At 33.6% G+C, this 21,361-nt stretch overlaps 2 protein-coding genes across 2 annotated transcripts; one reads left to right on the plus strand and one right to left on the minus strand.

Annotated features, from left to right (window-relative positions):
* Positions 1 to 5,799: 5,799 nt before the first annotated feature.
* Positions 5,800 to 9,517, plus strand: LOC108216846 (cold-responsive protein kinase 1-like). The gene is made up of 8 exons (XM_017389701.2): positions 5,800 to 6,211; positions 7,161 to 7,558; positions 7,661 to 7,783; positions 7,901 to 8,028; positions 8,126 to 8,336; positions 8,430 to 8,661; positions 8,800 to 8,944; positions 9,030 to 9,517. The coding sequence occupies exons 1-8, from the start codon at positions 5,844 to 5,846 to the stop codon at positions 9,336 to 9,338; spliced, it is 1,914 nt and encodes a 637-aa protein (XP_017245190.1). The 5' UTR covers positions 5,800 to 5,843; the 3' UTR covers positions 9,339 to 9,517.
* Positions 9,518 to 11,255: 1,738 nt separating this feature from the next.
* Positions 11,256 to 16,896, minus strand: LOC108216128 (transcription repressor KAN1). The gene is made up of 6 exons (XM_017388807.2): positions 15,599 to 16,896; positions 15,393 to 15,469; positions 14,815 to 14,860; positions 14,603 to 14,717; positions 11,788 to 11,890; positions 11,256 to 11,665 (listed from the first exon to the last, which is right to left on the minus strand). Exons 1-6 carry the CDS (start codon positions 16,374 to 16,376, stop codon positions 11,573 to 11,575), a joined length of 1,212 nt encoding a protein of 403 aa, XP_017244296.1. The 5' UTR covers positions 16,377 to 16,896; the 3' UTR covers positions 11,256 to 11,572.
* Between the last annotated feature and the right edge of the window lie 4,465 nt (positions 16,897 to 21,361).

Here is a 21,361-nt window from a genome sequence, read left to right on the forward strand (position 1 = left end):
ATTATGAAAATCATCAAAAACATTTGTGATTCGGGTATTTAATAATAATATATATTAGATTTTAAGAAATTTATTTATTATTAAATTTTATATAAAATAAGAAAATATTTAGAATAAAAAATACACAATAAATAAATTTTCAGAATCTAAACATATTATCCCAATTACTAGAATACCCAATTTTTAATTTGGTTGTGGAAATGTGTACATATTAAAGAAAATAATGTCGAATCCAATAAATATTATTTTTACTTATGATCAAATATTTAGAGTTACATGTATGATAATTAATATAACGTGATTTAGATGATATTATATAACATTGGTAAGAAAAATAATATATGGTGATGATCAATTTTATATTTATCTCTTAAAAAACATTACTATATATACAAACTTTTTGTATTACATTCTTGTGCTCCCTCCATATTGCTACTCCCTCCGTCCCAATGAATTATATACATTGGGATTGGACACGGAGACCAAGAAAAAGTGTAAGAAATGAGTAAAGTTAGATGGAAAGTGGGTAAAGTGGTGGGACCCACGTATTTTTTAATAATAGATTTGAGGTAGTGGAGGAAAGTAGTGGGTGTAATAGTGTTTTTATTATTATAGAATGGAGATAGTGGGAGAATGTAGTGGGTGAAGTAGTGTTTTATATTATAAAAAGTTGCTATTTTGGGAATGTATAGAAATGATGGGACATCCCAAAAAGGAAACTGTATACAATTGATTGGGACGGAGGGAGTAATTATGTTCGCAAAAAGAATTCACACTTTTAGCACTTACATAAAAGTTATCATACCAAACCTCAAACTACATAAATATGTGTAGGGACTAATTACTACTCCCTCCGTTCCTAAATAATAGTCGCTTTGACTTTTTGCACGTATTTTGAGGTGAAAAAAAAACATACTTCTACATATTATTTTTGAAATTTTCTTTTTCTGAATAAAAGTTTAACATCTCTATTTTTATTCAGAAAAAGAAAATTTGAAAAATAATATGTAGAGGTATGTTTTTTTTACACCTCAAAATATGTGCAAAAAGTCAAAGCGACTATTATTTAGGAACGGAGGGAGTATAATTAAAGTGGACGCGGACGAAGTTACCATATAAGTCAAAAGTTTGTGTTAGGGTGTGCGCTTGACAGTGATAGTTCATCTCTGTATGAGTGTTTTGAATATCATCAAATGTGTATATGTCATCGAGGGACATCCGCCTTTTTCTAAGTTAAACATGTTCTGCTACGGTTGATTGAATTTTATCCACTTCTCTTTTTAATGTTTCCACTAGTTGCTCAGGCAGCCGTGTTGTCCCCCGAGTAGATATATAAGTTATAACGTGCAAGGAGTCTGCCTGCGAATGCTTTCGTTCTCGATCTATGTACCCTTTTTTTATGGCACACATTTGCGGAGCTTTCATCATGTTTAGCAGACCTATCTGTCCTTGAATAATAAAATTAAGAGCTCAGGGTTACCTAACTAGAATTACTACTGTTGGTGGCCGTACCGACATATATAAGCTCAAATGTTTTGAATTTTATTCAAGTTATTTTACGGTAGTACTAGAGTTGAATTTTAACTGGTTTGGCTCAAATTTGCACTTTAAACGAAATTAAATGATCTCAAACTCCGGTTTGTGTTCGAATTTTAACAAAATTTTAATTTAATATTAAATTTAAGTCGATGATATACTTGTGTGCTTTAATTATAACCTCAAATATCAGAAACTTCAACTTATTTTCATAATACATAAATACTGGATATTCTGCATCTTACTGTACAAACTACAAAGTATAATATTGTTTACTTATTAGGCTGCTCCACCGTGAAGATATATGTTGAGCAAGTCTGTAATGGGGAATTAGGTGCCTGTTATGCTGTTAAATTGTTATATATGCATCTTCCTAGAATATTAATGTAGTGATTGTGTAAGTACTGTTTTGTGCTTTGTTCCCTTGTTTGTTACCATTTCCTAAAGCCTGTTTACTCTTTCTCACCACCATTAATTAAACAGATACTGTACGTAATAACCATTTATTATTAGCAATTCATGCGAAGATTGGTCGTTGGGATCTCTAGAAAGCCCGTTTTATGAGATTTCTAAGAGATTTCATGATTTTTTTTTGCTCTAAGAACACACTTATTTTAGTTCCATATATGATATAAAGTTAGTTGCTAATCATATTTTTAACAACTGAGACCAGGATTAAACCCAAACCGTAAAATTATAAAGGGTCTCTTTCTCCTGTATATGATTAGTAAAACTACGAAATTTACTATTTCTTTTCCATGTATGATTGGTTGGTTGCTAATGAGGTTTTTTCTGATTGGTCAGAGGTGAATGTCAGGTGACAGCACATAATCTCCATTTCTTTAGAAGTATGTATGTGAAATGTACTCATACTTCTATTTATCTTCAATTTTCTATTAACTTCATTTAATATGTTTACCACAATAATTGCAAACCTTTTTCTAAAAAGGAGGCCATGTTAGATTCCGCCGACGAACAAGACAAAATTAAGGTTTCAGGTCATCCAAATCTAACATGCACTTTCCTGCGATAAAAAAATATCCAAAGCACAAATATGTAAGGGTATTGTACACGTGTACGTGTAATAACTAGTCAAATAAATATATGTTGAAAAGGAGGAGAAAGAATAGCAACCTAATTAGAAGTAAGAACAACCGTTTTCTGGTGAGTTTTGCGCGCCTAGAAAGATAAATTCCTCTTCATATAGATTTTATTATAAAAAGAAATCGCACTGTCCTGACAGATCATTGTATAAAGTTGCAGCTATACAGAAGTAAAGAAGCATTCATTAATGGATATTCTAAAATGATTGTTATGAATTATATATATATCAACAAGCTGTCCAGATGCAGCATACAACATACACGTACCTGAACACAAACCACTCCTTACATGTATTTTTTATTTGTGAAATTAGAACAGTGTATTTTGTTCGGTTAAATCGAATATCTCAGTACTGAAACAAGCAAAATAAGTCCAGTCACTTTACTGAATTGAAACAAAGAATTGTTTGAACTCGATAACATACAAATGTAGAGGAAGAGGTAACACACTTTGCATATATAAATTAATCATGCAGTAACATGTCTGTCATGCACAAGAAGAAACGTGGTTAATTTTGACGGGGGAATTTTAATCACAATTCTTTTTAATCGTATATGATCGAAAATATAAACAGTAAAATAAATAATGAAAGTTAAATATAGGGACTAGAGTCAGCCGAATTAAAGATAATAAAAAATACCGATCGAAATTCTTAATTATTTCCCAGAATGCCGAGGTCATTATAGAGATAAATTAATCAGTGCCTTATAATCTAGGACATTATTCTTCTTATTTTTGGCTTTTGTTCAACTTTCTTGTTCATATAATTAAAATATTTTCTTGGTGTTTAAGCAAAATAGCTTAATTATATACCTACAGTCATGTATACAATATTCATGTTAGAAAATTAACATGATTCTATGATTCGAGTTTACATAATAGAAAAATCTATTTTTTTATCATTAAAGATGAAAAGTGATAGTGAAAATGAAAAAAGAAAAAAAAATGAAGCTGAACAAAATGATCATAGACACAATCAGGGCAGTAAAATCACCACAATTTATGTGATGATTATGGGGTTCTTACAAGTTTATGCTACTAGTTTTTTTTTTTTTTTTTGATTTTAGAGGAGTAATGTTTCAAGATTAAAGACCAAACAATGATTTTTATGATTATTGGAAGATCATAGAAGATGTGGTCGAGAATGGACATATCTCAATAGAAGAAGTTAGAGATGATCCAGTATAGAAAGTTGAATTACCTCCTGATGACGACGATCATCTTGACACCATAGCTTGGTTGAAATCCAGGGAATATTAAAATTGATGAAATAGTCATTGATGATTTAAAATGGTGAATCAAATTATATTATAGTTTCCTTCACATCTCTTCCTTTCACGGCAAATTACATGGTGTTTTATGAAAAATTTGACTACCACATCCTCAGCTTAATTTATAAATGCAGGCTTTCAAAAATTTCATGAGGCATCCCATGATACTGTATTACGTTTTCAATCGCAACTCAGTACCATGTTAGAAATGCAATTGAGCCCAGTAGCCGAGGACTCATGGTTTTGCTTATCTGGTCATAACGACATTCTTTTTGAGATCCTAGTTTAACTTTTATGTTGGGTTTTAGTCCAGCTATGAGATTAAAAGCCCAATAAAATTAACCTTGTTTTGACCCACAAGGTAATAAAAATAAAGGGAACCCTATATATAAATAGTGAATTGATATATAAGCTCCAAACTTTACTATTTAAACTTCAATTCAATTTTTTTCATTTATCCAAATCTCATTATCATCACAAATATTTGTGAAACATGTGGAGAAGGCATGGTTAAATATGGTACTCCCTCCGTCCCATTTTAACTGCTTTTGACTTTTTTACACGTATTTTAAGATGTTAAAAAAATTATATCTAAACATGATTATTTTTTATAAAATTTATATCAAATAAAAGTTGAGAGTCTAAACTTTTATTTGATATAAGAATTGAAATTTTTTATTAAGTGTAGATATTGTTTTTTTACACCTCAATATACGTGTTAAAAAGTCAAACATCAGTTAAAATGGGACAGAGAGAGTATAAAAAATGAATTGGAGTTTAAATAGTAAAATGTGGAGTTTATTTATCAATTCCCTATAAATATAGGAGAAGATTTGTTAAAATAAGTAGGAGTGAAAATAGACAAAAAAGAGATATTGTGTGAAAATTCGTAGATAATTTTCTGATTGCACTAGCTGCCTTGTTTTTGCGATTCTCGGAGTTCCAACGGTCGGATCATCCTGATTTTTGGACAACATCTTCCTAACACCGATATCTAAATTCTGAACGGTGAAGATCGGATTCGGAGGTGTATTTGAGGGGCTGGGCAGAAGCTTTTGGAGCCGCGGAGAGGCTGAACCTAGCCGTGGATCTTTGTTCTCTTTGTTGTCTTATTTGGTTCCATACTTCTTGACGTGTTATTTTAAGAGTGTGAAGGTGATTATATTCCTCTAGTTCTATCTAGAGAAGAACTTGGTGTATTGCCCATATAATTTATAACATTGAATTGTTTGGGTGGACTACGGTCTCGTGGTTTTTACTCCTTTCATTGAGTGGTTGTCTACGTATAGTTTTTGGTGTCTTGTTTATTGTTGTTTTACTTGTTTGTTTCATCGAAAGTTCATACAAGTAGGAATAAGTATTGTCCAACGAAGATTAATTCCGCACTTAGTTGTTGCCGTTGTGGTCACTTTTTCCCATCATTTTAAAAAACAGAACTGCAGAGGCTGAGTGCAGTTTTTATAGTTAACTACAGGTTACTGGTGTTTTGTTATTTGACCATCTTGTGCAAAGCCATGGAACTTACCTTAATAACATTTTTTATTCAAAGATAGTAGAAACATGAATTTGAACGAAATCATAACAAACTGGTAATGGTATTAGACGCCTCTAGTTTGTTATGTTTGACTCTGTCACGAGTGAGGTTTCCACTTCGTGATTTTTCCTTATGATAGTTATATTTGTTATACTAATTCTTTGTTCCTATATCAGTATGACGTCGTTGCTCTCCGAAAGCTGCGCAACATTCAATGTATTGTATACTTTCTTCGTCTGTTTTCGACTTTTCAATAGGGTCGCCCCCAGTTCTGTTTTTGCTAAATACAGTCTCCCTACCTGCCAACTTGTTCAAGAAAAGTTCGAATCAATAATATATATATACTTGCCAACTAAATTAATCACTGCATCTCTTAAATTGGTCTCCAACGTGCAAGAATGATATTTCTCATGGAGTTTGTTATCAGTCTGTTACTGCTAACAACAATAAACACTGCCTTGTCGCAGCCTCAAATCAATCTGCTAAATAGAGGCTGCAGTTCGTATAACGTGACAAATCTGTTTAGCTTTTTTGGCAATCTTAACGGCACCATGACGGACCTCAGGGGACAGCTATTGAACGAAAACAAACATTTTGCGACTGCGCAGCAAGCCAGAAGCTCCGACCCTGTCTATGGCATGGTACAGTGCAGGAACTACTTATCCAGCCGGGACTGTGTCGCTTGCTTTGATGCAGCCGTGTCATTGATCCGCAACTGCTCTGCTGCTAACGGTGCTCGTGTTATATATGATGGTTGCTTCCTCAGGTTGGTAACAAGTTTCTGTAGTCATCATGACTCAGGGCTGTATCATTTCTCTGAAAATAGATTTTCTGCGTGATTTCTAATTCCATAGTTTTGTCAGTAATATTTTATTTGTCATGTCAGCGAGAACTACTTAGGAATTGTTTAGCTTCGTTACTAGAAAAACTATCTTCTGTTTTTAAAAATATAAAATTCAGTTTATGGAAAATATACAAGTAGAAAATGGAGACGATAACTTAAAAAGAAAAAAATTATGATAATATTGTTTCCTGAAAAAAGAATACAGCGAATACAGTCAAGAGAAACACCTTAGATCTCTCCTTTTCTTTGTAGTCTTTTTTTTTTTATGGAAAACCAGTTCATGGGCTCCGTAGTTTAGAGTGGAATATAACATAAATCACGATTCATTGTTAAAATTTGAAGTCGCCAGAATGGCTGATTATTCAACATGATTCGAGCTTTCGCTGTCCTGACATACGGAGAACCGAAAGGTTTCTCGAATAATTACGCTAGCGTTCAACCATGCTACTCCAGATTAGCATGGATTAACACCAACTAAAGTTTTGATTACCCCCAAAGTAAGTTAATTGACACGTTAAACTGATCTTGCACGTCAAGTAATTATATGTAATAAGACGGTTAGCTATTTAGCAAAAAAAAAAAAAAAAAAAAAATAAGACGGTTAGCCGGACAATATTAGAAAGCCACCAAGTTTGTTTTCGCCAGTTAGTTTATACTCACTCCGTCTCAAAAAGAATGAGTCATTTCTTTTTGCACGTATTTTAATATGGTTGATAGAGATACTTATAAATAATATTTTTCAAATTCTTTTATTTTATGTAAAAGTATAGAATCCATATTATCAGACAAAACGAAAAAATTTGAAAAGTAATATTTGTGAGCTCATACATCATTACAAATACAAGATAGTCTGACATAATAACTATACAAGGTATGAGAGCAACAGCTTCTATGATCAGACAACCCTCCCAGGAAATGTGGGGTTGTGTGGAAATCGCACCGTATCTCAATCCGCAAATTTTGATACAGCAGTTGATGGACTGCTAGGAGATCTTCAAATTGCAACTCCAAAGATCACTGGTTTTTTTGCTACATCCACTAGACAAATAGCCGGGAGTGTTGGTGCAGTTTATGCAGTGGCACAATGTGCTGAAACATTAACTAAAACCGGTTGCCTGGATTGCTTAACCGTGGCCTCTAATAACTTGAAAACTTGTCCGCCAGAGGCTGATGGAAGGGCTGTTGATGCAGGGTGTTTCTTAAGGTACTCAGACACGACATTTTTTCCTGATAACCAGACCACAGATATTTCACCTTTTCTGAGAAGCGGTAATGATTCTTCCACAACTTTGTTTCCAGCCTCATCTATGAAGTAACTAATAACGAAAGACTTTGAGTAATGTTATGTTGCGTATGATGTATACTGTATAGGTAGTTCAAGCAATAAGAAGGCAATCATCATTGGCAGTATTGTGGGAGGTGTAGGGCTTGTTTTGATCTTAATTCTGTTTCTATGGTACAAACTTTCAAGGGAACGAAAAGCAGCAGCAAGAGGTAATTAATATCTCTAGCTAGGAGTTTTAGCAAGTCTGTTTTATTTGCAATTTGATAGTGCAACTTTGCCGAATAGCTATGTATAACTAAAGATATTATATTTTGCAAACGAAATAGGAAACATACTAGGAGCTACTGAATTGCAAGGTCCAACAACATACAGCTACAAAGACTTGAAATTAGCAACAAACAATTTCAGTGAAGAAACCAAACTTGGAAAAGGAGGTTATGGAGATGTATACAAGGTATTTAAATACGGGAATTTTTCATATGTTCTGAGTATTAGATGACAATCAGTTCTTGAATTTCTTATGCATTGTCAATCATTATGTCATCAAACAGGGTACTTTGAAGAATGGGGATATTGTTGCCGTGAAGAAACTAGCATTGGACTCCAGTATAGCAGAGGCAACATTTGAGAGCGAAGTTAGGCTCATAAGTAACGTTCATCACCGTAATCTCATCCGTCTTCTTGGATGCTGCACTAAAGGACCAGAGCTACTTCTTGTCATAGAGTACATGGCTAACTCCAGCCTTGACAAATTTCTATATGGTATATTGCCCTGTGCCAAACCCTTAATTTTTGAAAAAGTTAGTGTCTGCGGATATCAACTCCAAGAAATTTAAATATTATTGACTGTGGCAGGTGAAAAGCGAGGGACTCTTAACTGGAAACAAAGGTTTGACATCATCTTTGGCACTGCCCGGGGTCTTGCCTATTTACACGAACAATTCCATGTTAGAATCATACATCGAGATATAAAATCAAGCAACATATTACTTGACGATGATTTTCATCCTAAAATTGCTGATTTTGGATTGGCAAGACTTCTGCCTGAGAATCAGAGTCATGTTAGCACCAAATTTGCAGGAACATTGTAAGCCGATACACATAATTTTTAAGATCTAATTAACTTTCCTCCCTCCCATTTCGAGCGTCATCATTCATGTTTTAGCAAGTGCTGGTGAATACTATATTATTTACTGACTGGAGAACGATTTTCTTGCACAAACAGGGGATACACAGCGCCAGAGTATGCAATACATGGCCAATTGTCCGAGAAAGTAGATACATACAGTTTTGGTATTGTAGTCCTCGAAATTATTAGTGGCAGAAGATGCAATGATTTTGAGGCTACCAATGAATACCTTCTTGAAGATGTAAGTCATCTATGATAATTTGCACTCTTAAAATTACATTTGCTTGATTGAGTTGAAATATTAATACACTAATTCATTGTTGCAGGCATGGAGAATGCATGAGAACGAATTGTATCTGGATTTAATAGACGAGACGCTAGACCTTAACGAATGTAGGGTAGAAGATGTCAAAAAATGCATGGAAATTGGTTTATTATGCACTCAATCTCCAGCGTCTTCAAGACCAACAATGTCTGAAGTTGTTGTAATGCTCATAAGTGATCCATCCGAAGAACCTAGACGACCTAACAGGAGTGTTCCAATGGAATTGTATAAGAGGGCTCCAGAGGACTCATCCATATCTACTGGATCATCAATAGTGACCGCTACTGCGTCTACATTCACAGGTCGATAAATTTAGTTGAGAGTTCGTGTTTGTGCTCATTTTGCCCGTTTGCCTATGATTTTACAACATTGCATAACTCCTTTATTAGGCCTGCAATGTTAGGGCTGATAATTCATTTTTGTGTTTTTCTTCATAAACTTTTACTATCAGCTATATGCTGAATTACACATTCTCGCTTTCTTGGATAACTGTGGATCTTTGGTTTGAGACCTTGAGTTAAGCTCCGCTATCAGTAGGAGTTCAGGACTGATATCTAGTTATAAGCAGATCAGGGCATCTTTTTGTTTGGGTAATAGGACCTGAAGAACATTTGTGTGTCAGCTGACGTGTAAAAGATATATTATAATACAAGGGACTACTTGCTTTGGTCCTCCTAAAAAAGCCGGCAGCTAGGCTTTTGTTCTGGTCCTCCGAGAAAAGCCGGCAGCCAGGCGTTTGTGGTCAGTTTATCCTATGATTTATAATAAATTTTTATATATAATCTCTTTTTCTCTCTACTTATATTATGCTTTAATAATGAAAGAGCATATTTAATAATAAAATATTAAAAATATAGGCAATGTTAGGTATCCCAAATTATTGTTATAAAAAATGTTTCCAAACAGGTGATGTGTCGATTTGGGAAGATTATATTGGTGAGATTGATGTAATTGAGTGAGGTCCATATATTTTCCTAAAGGTATAGTAGCACTAGGATATTGTTGCACTTGCTCTAACTTAAGCTAAAAAATATCATTTTATATAATAAATTAGAATATTCTCTCTGTTTCAAATTACATGTCTACTTTCTAAAAATCACATAGTTAAAAAAGTGAATTTTGATATAAAAAAAAAGGTGTATTAAGTCATTAATTGAATATAATATGTGGTATATGGTTAATCTTGGAAATATAAATTAGAAATATGTGAAGGAGAGTTGATTTTAGAAATATAAATTTACATTGAAAGTTGATGTGGACAAGTATTTTGAAACAATTTTTTTTCTAAAATGTAATATATTTTAAAACGGAGGGAGTAAACAAACATAACGATAATTTATAGTAAAATATTTTAATTACATTTGTTCATCCCTAAATTTTGATTACTTTAAACGGATTTCTAACTTAAAATCTCTCACTTTATAACCAAAAGTCTACAAAACTTGAATCTCTTTTACTCTTATATTATTAAACAGTTTTATTAAAGAGTTTCAAAGACAAAAAACACTTATCAATAGTCATAATGTACTCTATACTCCATAGTAAATTAAAAATCAAATATAAAATTTATATAAATAAGCGTGAATCTTTTTAACTCAAATGTCTTCTTCTGCGAGACAAACATGAAGTTATCATATAATTCATATAAGATAAATGGTATTCATTTTCTTATAAGTGATTAAATAAAAAATTAATATAATTAGTTAAAAAAATAAAAATAGTAAAACTACAATTAATAATATATATTAATAATTATAAAATAATTATAAATAGATCATAAAAATATATTAGCGTTCTGCTATGGTTAACAGAAAAAATGCGACGTCGTCGTGCATCGTTCTGCTGAGGTTAAGAACAAAATGCTAGGTTTTCTTCTAAAATTGAAAACGCTAGATAATCCAATATTAATAAATAATATTTAGAGGTATTTTTCCCAACTTATTTAACACATTAATTATATGTTTTGTAACCTCCTTGACCTTAATAAAGTAGAAAAACAATTATGATAAACAAAATACCATCCGCAACAAATATGTGCAACCTTTTAAATAAAATGCGTGACTTTTACGGTAAATTAAAAGTATATAACAATTTATGATGCCTTTTTCTTCAAGGTTTTAGGAATTAACGAGGAATAGTTTTGATGAAACATTCATTCTATCTATTTTAAGGACAGGCAGTAAAGATAAGCCGAAAATAAATCCAATTGCCCAATTCCACAACCCAATTTCAACTCATCTCACTATTTCCCAGCTCTTTGAAGTCTCTACGTGTAGAAAACATTTAAAACCAAAGTAAAAAAGAAAAATAGTAAGCTTCTATACTACAAAAGAGAAGTTAGCATGCATGCATATGCATGCTAAATGACCAAATCTCAATCCTCTCTCCACCCTGATCAACATTTTTTTCTTTATGTTTTCTTCTTGTAGCATGAAAATTTCTTTAACATCAACACAAGACATATCCTCGGAATACTTTAAGGCAAAACCAAAGAGAAAGATGCATGCATGCATGGTCATCTATGCTTCCAATTAGGTCACTCGTTCAACCTGGCCTCCCTAATGTGAACTCCAGGCTTGGGTTTTTGTGATCCAAACTAGATCCCAAGTAGCTCTTCAGCTGGGCAGAATCACATTCCTGTGTCCAACAAGATTGGATTCGTTAGTATATATGACTACTAGAACCCAAGCCATGTCAAATCTATCATTTCAGATTCTATACAATCTTATTCTTATATTGTGTGTGGAGAAGAATGTAACCTCAATCTGGTGAGCTGCAGATCTCTGCTGCGATGTTAATGTCGAGAGCGGTCTGATCCGGTCTGGGTCGACTGAGTTAGTCTGCAACCAATCCTCTCTGTTGCTGAAAATATATTTCAAAAAAATTAATATTTACTTTATGACCATTGATCCAAATATATATTTAGTGGTGAGCAAAAAATAGCTTTTCAATCACACAGCCTACAAATACTGCAATACAACAACCCTTTTATATGTAGCTACTTCCTGCTGACATATGTAGTCTAAATTGCTAATATGATAAAATAGTGGGGCACTGCCCCAAGAAATTCAAGTAAATCAAGTTCCAAGTTTTTCTGGAATGACTTGTCATCGGTTAAAACCTTCTAATTTCTTTAAGAAATGCCCTTAACAATTCTTAGAGCATCACGTATTTGCTAAAAAGCTCGTAACCTGATAGTCTAGCTAATGTGTTCCTGTTAATGTATGGTATATATGTAGTACTTGTTGCATCAAAAATCCCGCTTGTCTACGAGACTGAGATAACTAGTTAGATTGCTTGTTGCATCAAGAATCCTTCTTGTCTACGAGACTGAGATAACTAGTTAGAATGTTCCTGATTTGTTGATAATGAATACAATTTTGGGTCTCTTTCTATTCTTATTTTGGGTGTTCTGTAACAAGAATCAACGAATCTTGAAGCAAGTTAGCGAATCCATGCAAGATTCGGCAGCAACTTATATATAGTCGGTAAAATATCTAGTTTCAAACTCTTTGTATTTCAAAACTTCCCCTCCATCACTTGAGATCAAAACCACGTTCATTTCTCTAAAAAGATTTCACCAAGGCCTAGACAAGAAAATCAGCAAGGCGACTCAATGCAACTAGAGCAATGACTCTAAAGTCGGAATTCACGGAGGGTTGGAGTCATTTTTAAGCAACTTATAGGTAAGGAACAACCTTTTTGGTCGGTTCGGGGAAAATACAAAAGTAACTTAAAATTAACTTATAGAGCTTGTTTGCCTAACCATTATAACCAACAGCACCACGTTTTGGTGAACTCAAATTGAGAAAACAATAACTAAATTTGAAGAAGAAAATTTAACATTTACATAGTGTTTTAGAGCATCTCCAATAGTCTCTTAACTCACTCCTAAATATAATATAAAATATTGACTCTTAGTGATTTAATGTGGGTTCAACTTCAACAACACCTCTTATATTCACTCCTTATTTTGTTTTATATTATTAAAAGCAAGTCATGTGCATATAAGTACAAAAACAAGTGGATGGAGAGAGAATGCGTGCTTCCAAATTTATTATAAAATATTAGTTAGGAGTGGCTAGTAGCTCTTACAATTGAGGAGAGAGAAGAGAATTTTAAGGAATATAAGAGTGACTAGGAGTCTATTGGAGCAAGCAAAACTACATTCCTCCTCAAATATCAATTTAAGAGCCACTATAAAGAGACTATTGGAGATGCTCTTACAGAATTAAGTATTTAGGAGAAGTTTAGCATTATTAATTTACCGACTTAAGTATCTATTTTAAGGAAAAAATAAATAAACTTATAAGTGACAATTTCACATTTCTATTTTTTTTTTAGACAAAATAAACTTATTTATGAAGAATAAGATATATCGAACCAGATATTGTCACATTTCTACTTAACTAATTTTTAATCTATAAATGAAAATGACTTTTTTTAAGTTAACTCACACGGTATTACAATAAATATAGACAAAATATGATATATAGTACTAACAACTACAAACATATAGTACTACATATCAATCAACCGAAATCTCGGGACGATCAAAGAAGATGCGTTTCAGAAAACCTAACTGCCATAAATTTTTGAACTTGCAATGCTTGAAGGGTTTAATCCATGCCTTCTTCTAAAGTTCAGTACTTACATGATTACATCAGATACCACATAACGTTAAAATGCAAAAACAAGAAAACACATAGAAACAAGTTTATTACCGTGGCTAAAATGAGTGATGAGCAGTCCGTAGAAACAAGTCCTAGACAAGAATTCAAAAAACACAGCAACCATTCAACTCAGACACTGCAAACTGACTCGTCCTTTCTTTGTCTGGCCTCATTACATGATTATCTTTTTCTCTGATTTACAAGAGGTTGACATTTTCGTTTTGTGGCTTTGCTTCATTTCCGAGCCTATTGTTTTGACATAAGACACGAGACATTTAATGACACCACTACCCCAGTCCCTCAGCAGAAGCTCGTACTGCTAAATTAATATATTTTATTACTACATGCTATATGTAGCTCAAACTTTGAGAAACAAGAGCCCTCAAGTCAAGCTCTGGCCTTATATGCAAAAACACCTCGTGAAGAGAACAAGAACCAGACAGCTTAGCACTAAAAAAATGTGATTAATAGTTGATAATGAATCATTAGGAGTAGTGATTAGCTCTAAATAGAAAAGATAAAGTTGACCGCTACTTTGCTTTTTTCTATCTCGTATCTTATATAAACAAGTAGTACTTTTAATATGGAAGATAATAATATAATAATGGGGGAGGGAAAGCAAGCAAAGGCAAAGCTGCATAGTATCCGTTATGATCAGGTGAAATCAAAATATTCCGAGTCACGTACAAAAGAGAGAAATAGGAAAATCAGAAGAAGCTGAAAAAGAAGCAAGATTTGAAGGAACATAGAAGCAAAAGCAAAAGCCTGTCACAAGAACCCCCCTTTTTATTCCTTCAAATATGGTGGACGTGGGTGCTTTGCATTTTCACCATGCAAAAAGTAATCAAAACTATTAAACCTGTGATTAATTTTTGGTTACTTCCTTAATCATCAATGTTACCTTGAAGAGTTGCTCCAGAGTCTTGGATCAGAAGGGGGTCTGGGATCTGCGAATCTGCCGGACCCTGAGCTGCCCAATGTCGAAATATCTTCTTCTCCGGATCCATCCGATTGTCCTTCAATCAAATTTAACAAAACATCGCAACGATTAACATCTTAGTTAGTGAAAGATTTATGATAATCAGGGATGAAAAGAGAGATGTCTATACGTACCCGAAGAAGCAGCTGGTTTGTCAGTTGTTTTAACAGTCCGATACATCTGCAACATTTACACCATTTCCATTGTGTATTAGTCAAAAAACCAAAAAAAACAAAAAAAATAGTTTTAAAAAATAATATCATTAATCACGAGGGAGAAGATGAGCTGTAATACTACTAGTATAATTGAGAAATGATGACTTTCTTGGTTTTGTCTGATACACTAGGTACAGTACAGGACTATCATTCATTCATTCATTCATTCTTTTCTTTCTTGTTTTAATTTTCTCACTTCTACCAGTAGTACTCGTAATTAATTACACTTCTCTCTCACTTCTGAGCTGACTCTTCCAAGATCAGATGGCTTCCTACCACAACAGTACATTTCTTTAATTCATTCACTCACTGCCTTTCATCGGCTACTGTGCCGGAGGGATAGACGGAGACCCTCCTGACATCATTTCATTAACTAATCCTATTCTTCTTTTCACAATTCTTATTATTTAAAGATTATTACAATGCCACATATATAATTTTACCATGGATGAAAAAAATATTTACTATAGTTTTGTGTTCTTCATCGATCTATCTACCTGTAAATGGCTCTTGACATGAGCCAGTGTGAGATCTTTGACATCCATGAGCTCAAGAACAGACTTTGGAGTTGCCCCTATACATAAACAACACAAATTCATAATTTTAGTACTCGAAATCCCGACAAAAAGAGAAAATTTATTAGGTTTTTATAAACTAGTTCGAGGAAGAATTTAACAATATATAGGTAAAATTGATGTATTACTTTCATGGCCACCAAGTAGCTCAACGGCATGAACAAACCGAGCATGAAGCGTGCTTGTCCATCGCATCCTTGGCGCTCTCATACTTCTTTTAGCAGGGAGCTTGGGCAGGAATCTTGATCTCATCATAGCGTGATGTGAAGGCTCGGAAACCCCAACTCCGAACTGGTTGTTAACATGGTGATGATGATGATTAATGTAATTAGATGAGAGGCCGTTATACCTAGAAGCTCCTCCGGGGATCCTGTAACCCCCGGAGAAGGATCCATTAGGGCCAGAATTATTTAAGATTGAAGACATTTGGTCCAAGTTCGCGCTAAAATAAGGCGAGTGAGAGAGCGAGGGTGAGTTATTAGGATAAGATTGCATCGGATACAAGCACATCTTTGGATCTAGTTTTTCTCTCGAGGGGTGATGATCTAATGGCAAGAAAGGGAATGAACGGTTTTGGTACACGGGGATTCCCTTTATCGGTCTCAACGACGCCTCCATACTCGACGATGATGAAGAGGTTCCGTAGTTTTGGTGATGAAAAGGGCTCATTAGGTGATGTGTTCGTTCTTGGCTAATATGATTGGCTGGATGGGTGAGGGAGAGCTCGGTGGTGGTTCCGTAAGGTTGCGAAGAAGCTAGGGAATTAAGCGAGGAATCATGAATGTGATTCATGCCATTGCAATTGGGTGAAGTGTTGGGAAGACTGATGTGTAGAGAAAGATCAGGGAGTGATGAGGAGTTGGAGGTGGTTGTATTAGGTTCTATGAAAATCCCCTCCAAGGGCATCTTTTTTTTAAACAAACAAAAACTTGGCTTCTCTTTTCTCTGAATAAGCAAATCTAAGACTGCTAATTAAGTAATATAAATATATAGATGTGGGATCTCTCTCTTTCTTTCTTTCACTCCACACACAAACACACAGATAGAGCCTTGGGAGAGATGAGTAAAAGGTAAAACAAGAACTCAAGGCAGGAGCTTCTGATTGAACTAACAAAAAAGAAAAAAAAAAAAAAGGAGAGGAGTGATTTGGTTATATGTGAGTGATTGTTTGTTGATCTGCAGAATATTAGTGTAAAAAGTGGAGGGATAACATATCTGTGGATTATATTTAATGAGAAGCCAAGAAATGGATGAAAGTAAAGAAAGAGAGAAGGCTGAGGAATTTCCAGAAAGGCATGGAAAGGAAAATAAGGGAGGGATGAAAGGCAGTCATGTTAAGTTCCTCGAGAGTATATATTTGAAAATGACACTAGCTAGCTAGAGAAGAACAAGGTCGGCCTCTCTCTCTCTCTCAATCTCTCTCGCCCTATCTCTCTCTCTCGTTAGTCAAAACACGCAAAGCACAAAAACATAAACACAACACATTGGAATTACTTTGTAAAGTAGAAAAGCTGAACTATAAACAATCAAAAATACTTCCCCGCAGAGGACGGGTCTCATTTATATAACATACTTACATACATATCTTTTTATTGTATCACTCTTTCTCTCTAGAGTGAAAGATACCACTCCCACGCCCTTGTGATTATGTGATTCTTTTTCCCCCACTCTCCTCGCTCCTCTTTCTCTCTCCTCTACTGATACAGATACAGTTGTAGTTGTACTATTACACAGTCGATAAAGCACATTGATTAAATTCTATTTTTAAAGCTACAATATTCACTCTGAGGTACATGTATAAGAGTATAGAATTTTGTATCATTCATTCGGTTTTATTACAAAACCTCAAAATACATTCCACATTATTTCTCATTACATTTGCCGGGACCTACCGGTCCAGTCCAAAGGCCTATCTGCCTCGTAGTTGCTTATAATTAACACTTAATTGTACGTACGTAGCATATATAATAAAATAATCGTATTATAACAGTACTTGACATTGAAGAAGAGGCATTGACTTGAGGAGAGAGAGACAGTAAAGCCTAAAGGTGTGTTTGTTTGCTAGCAAATAGGCATAGGTAGAGTAGTAGAGTAATATGTTATGATTAAGAAATAATTAAAAAGGAGTAGAAGTAAAACCTTCTAATTCCCTTTCATACTCCCAAATATTCCCTCCTAATCTTTCAACAACTTTGTCTGGCATCTTGGGTTTTATTATGTCTTCTATCACATGACCCTCCACCCAAATAAACCCTCATTTACTCCACCGAGTTAGGGTTTCAAAACCCTAGGCTGGATCAGTGGCCATTTATTCATTTTTTATATTGGGATCTTTCCTCAAATATATGTTTACTTCTCCAGCTCTTTTAATGCTTGCTTCTGGAGTTTCTAAATTATGCTCACTACCACAGTTTTAATTAATGGTACACCGAATGACGCGAGTAGCCCACATTTGGTGGTTGGCTGGGCCATTTAATGCATTTGTTTCGATATATATCTAGATAGATGCTCCCAGTGTCCCGGTTTTCAAACACTCACCTCTTTCTACATGCATCTTTATACATTGAACAAGTGCGATATATAAATTTCTACCTATTTGGAACTAGCAAACACGCTGGACCTACTTGAACTTTGTTTACAGAAACAAATGTGCGTGTGGAAGCTTAGAGCCTGGAGGAGGTAAGTAATTGTAACATAACTCACTGTTCATGGAGTAGGAGGAATGAGGATTGTTTTTTTCTTACTTGAATTCGTGTGTTTAATTAATATACAGGATATTCTCAACTAATTAAATGCAGGTACAAAATATTATATATATAGCATGATTGTACACATATCAACGTTCTTGATCCTAATAATTCAAATTGGATTTTCGAGATTAAGGAGATGACACAAAATCGCAAACACATCCTTGATCAGCGAGGGGTTGATTTTGCTAAAAGTCTTACATTTTATATGTTATGTTTACCGTAAAAGTGCGAGGGTAAATCGGTGGATTGTTTTAGATTGTATGGATTGTAAATATGATTTTTATCGGCTGTGGATTAATTATTTTCATTTTATGAAATTTATGTGTATATTGGTGGAATTATAGATTGGTCATTCTATCAATTTATTGGGAATTATAAATTTATGGATTTTTTTTTTAGTTTATGCATATATGAATTTTATTAGATGTTAGTTTGTGATTTGAATTTTAGTTGATGATGTATGTTGTTTTGTGATTGAAAACTTGGACTATAATGAAAACTTTGAAAAATCTAAACACAAAAATGATCGCTTCACAAAAGTAACGATCGAATTGGAACATAAAAAAATCTAGAACAACAATCACATTCATCAAACTTCTGTCAAAGTTATTGTTCGTTTTCATTTTATAGGAAAAAAGAACGATGTGGATAATAACAACCACTTATTACGACCCATAATCGGAAGCGATCGTTATATATCTCCCTGACATCTTAGCCAATTTTTTTCAACGAATCTGGATCATCGGCTTAATAACAACAACCACGTATTATGATCGGGACTATAACGATCACCTTCCGATCACAAAACTGGTCATTATTCATCCACATGATACCAATTCATTTTTTTCAAACATAATAGCACCTTCTTGACCATCAGTTATACGTATCGATCATTGATGACCTAATATCGACCGAGTTAAGCGTTCAATCGTTATTATATTCGATATATTAACCGTTACTTTTTTTACGGGAAATGTAATGTGAGATCGATGATTAAGCGATTAAGAACTAGTTTGCTATTATGGTTGCATATATCAATAACAGTTTTATGCTGAAAAGCGAGTTGAAAATTGTTTGATAAATCTGAAAATATTTTTTAGCAATCATTTTTGGTTTAAAATTTGCTTTTACAAAATGCAAATCTCACATTTTTTGAAAAAACCCGACTTTCAACTTTTATATATCAACACTTTTGCTAGTAAAAGTAGTACAAACATCACTCTTAAACAGTTCCCACATAATTCAGAGATTAAAGCGGATGACGCAACACTAAAAAAAAGCGGCTATATTCGATCGAAAATTTCGACCGGCAGCTATTTTCAACCATAAACGATAGGGGTGGTCATCAAACCGCACCAACTGCATAACCGCCTGCACCGCTCCGCACCACACCGCAAAATGTGGTTTTTATTTTTCGTAGTATCGTTGCGGGTTGAAATTTTATTTAATCGCACGGTGTAGTGCGGGCTGAGGCTTGACATTATAAATTATGCAAGTGCGGTTCAAATCGCACCGTACCGCTATTTTCTAATATATAAAAAATTATTACATATAATTACAAATATTTATATTATATAGCTATATTATTTATTGTGATATAATCTCTTATGTGTGTGTTCGAGTTACTCAACTAAATTTTAATAATTTTATAATATAAATTAAAGGTAGACGACAAATTAAAGCTAGGTAGATTGGTTTTTTTGTATTATAATGAGTTATAGCCATCTGATCTCATATATCAAATAGATCAGAACATTAGGTTTATATAAAATCATGCATATAATATTTGTTATTTTAATATTTAAGATATTTTGAAAGATTCAGAGTTTGAATTCCTCCAATACTATATTAAAATTATTATAAATATAGATAAAGATATTATTATTATTATTATTATTATTATTATTATTATTATTATTATTATTATTATTATTTTAACAATTAAAATAAACCAATAAATAGCACGGCTTAGAGGCACAATATTACTTATTATGTAATATCTAAAATAGATATCAATTTTAAGTTCTAATTAAAATTGAAATTCTAATGTGATGTAAAGCTTTTGTCCCACGGGCCACCAGCATTATTGTGATGTGTAGTTACAGTCGTGACTTAGAGCTTTCATGTACATATCGACCTATAAGTTGTTGGTGTTGATTAATAATCTAGAAGGGTGGCATGCATTTACCCTTAAGCTAGACCACTCATTCAGATTTGTCATCAATTGGAGATTAAAGGAAACAGACATCCGCGACATTCATTTTATATTCTCTAAGGTGACAATGTCTGATCGAAATACATTCTTGGTTTGTAGAAAAGCATATGCGAAATATAAATAAAGCATACACATAAATTACCAATGTCATTATGGTCCCATTTACTGATTTCCTAAATGATATGCTATTCACAGAGGACCTACCAAATTCTTATGGATTGATTTTGATAGCGAGATGACAAGGAGATGTCAATGGCTTCATCTAATGGACAATAATGTAATAGTTTTACAAAGAAACAAAGTGATAAGGACCGTAGAATCTCTACTACCTGTACAAATTCCATTTCGTTTTAATCTAGAAGTCAAGAACAATACGGCCAAGAGATGACATCTAGGTATATGACTATGAGTCCTGCGTTCAGATTATATATATTCTGTCTACTCGCTTATATGTGGTGTGTCTGTGTGCGTCACAAAATGGAAAATGATTTTTTTGCTCGATATCTATCAACTCTTCAATGTGCTGTGTTAGTGTGAGAGTGTGACAAGAGAACATGAAAGGCAAATGGTATAATATAAATGCAAGTGTATATATTTAGGCTGTGTTTGGAATGAAATGAAAAATTAAATAGAAGTTTTTGGAGAAAAAAAAGAAGTATGAAATAATAATGACTAAATATGGATGAGTTTAAATTACTTGTGATAAAGATTTTAAGGAATCATGATGTAAAAATGGATTAGCATTCCTTCCAAAATATGTGAGTTAAATTTCTAACTAAAATAGGAGCAATGGAATGATTGAGGAATGAAAATCATAAAAAATTTCTCTGACTAACATCATATTGGAGTATAAACTTCATTCTATTCTTCCTCCATTTCATTCCATTCCAAGTGAACACAACCTTACGGTGTTGTAAACGGATGAA

The sequence above is a fragment of the Daucus carota genome, chromosome 4 (assembly GCF_001625215.2).
Source record: "Daucus carota subsp. sativus chromosome 4, DH1 v3.0, whole genome shotgun sequence".
NCBI lineage: Eukaryota > Viridiplantae > Streptophyta > Magnoliopsida > Apiales > Apiaceae > Daucus > Daucus carota.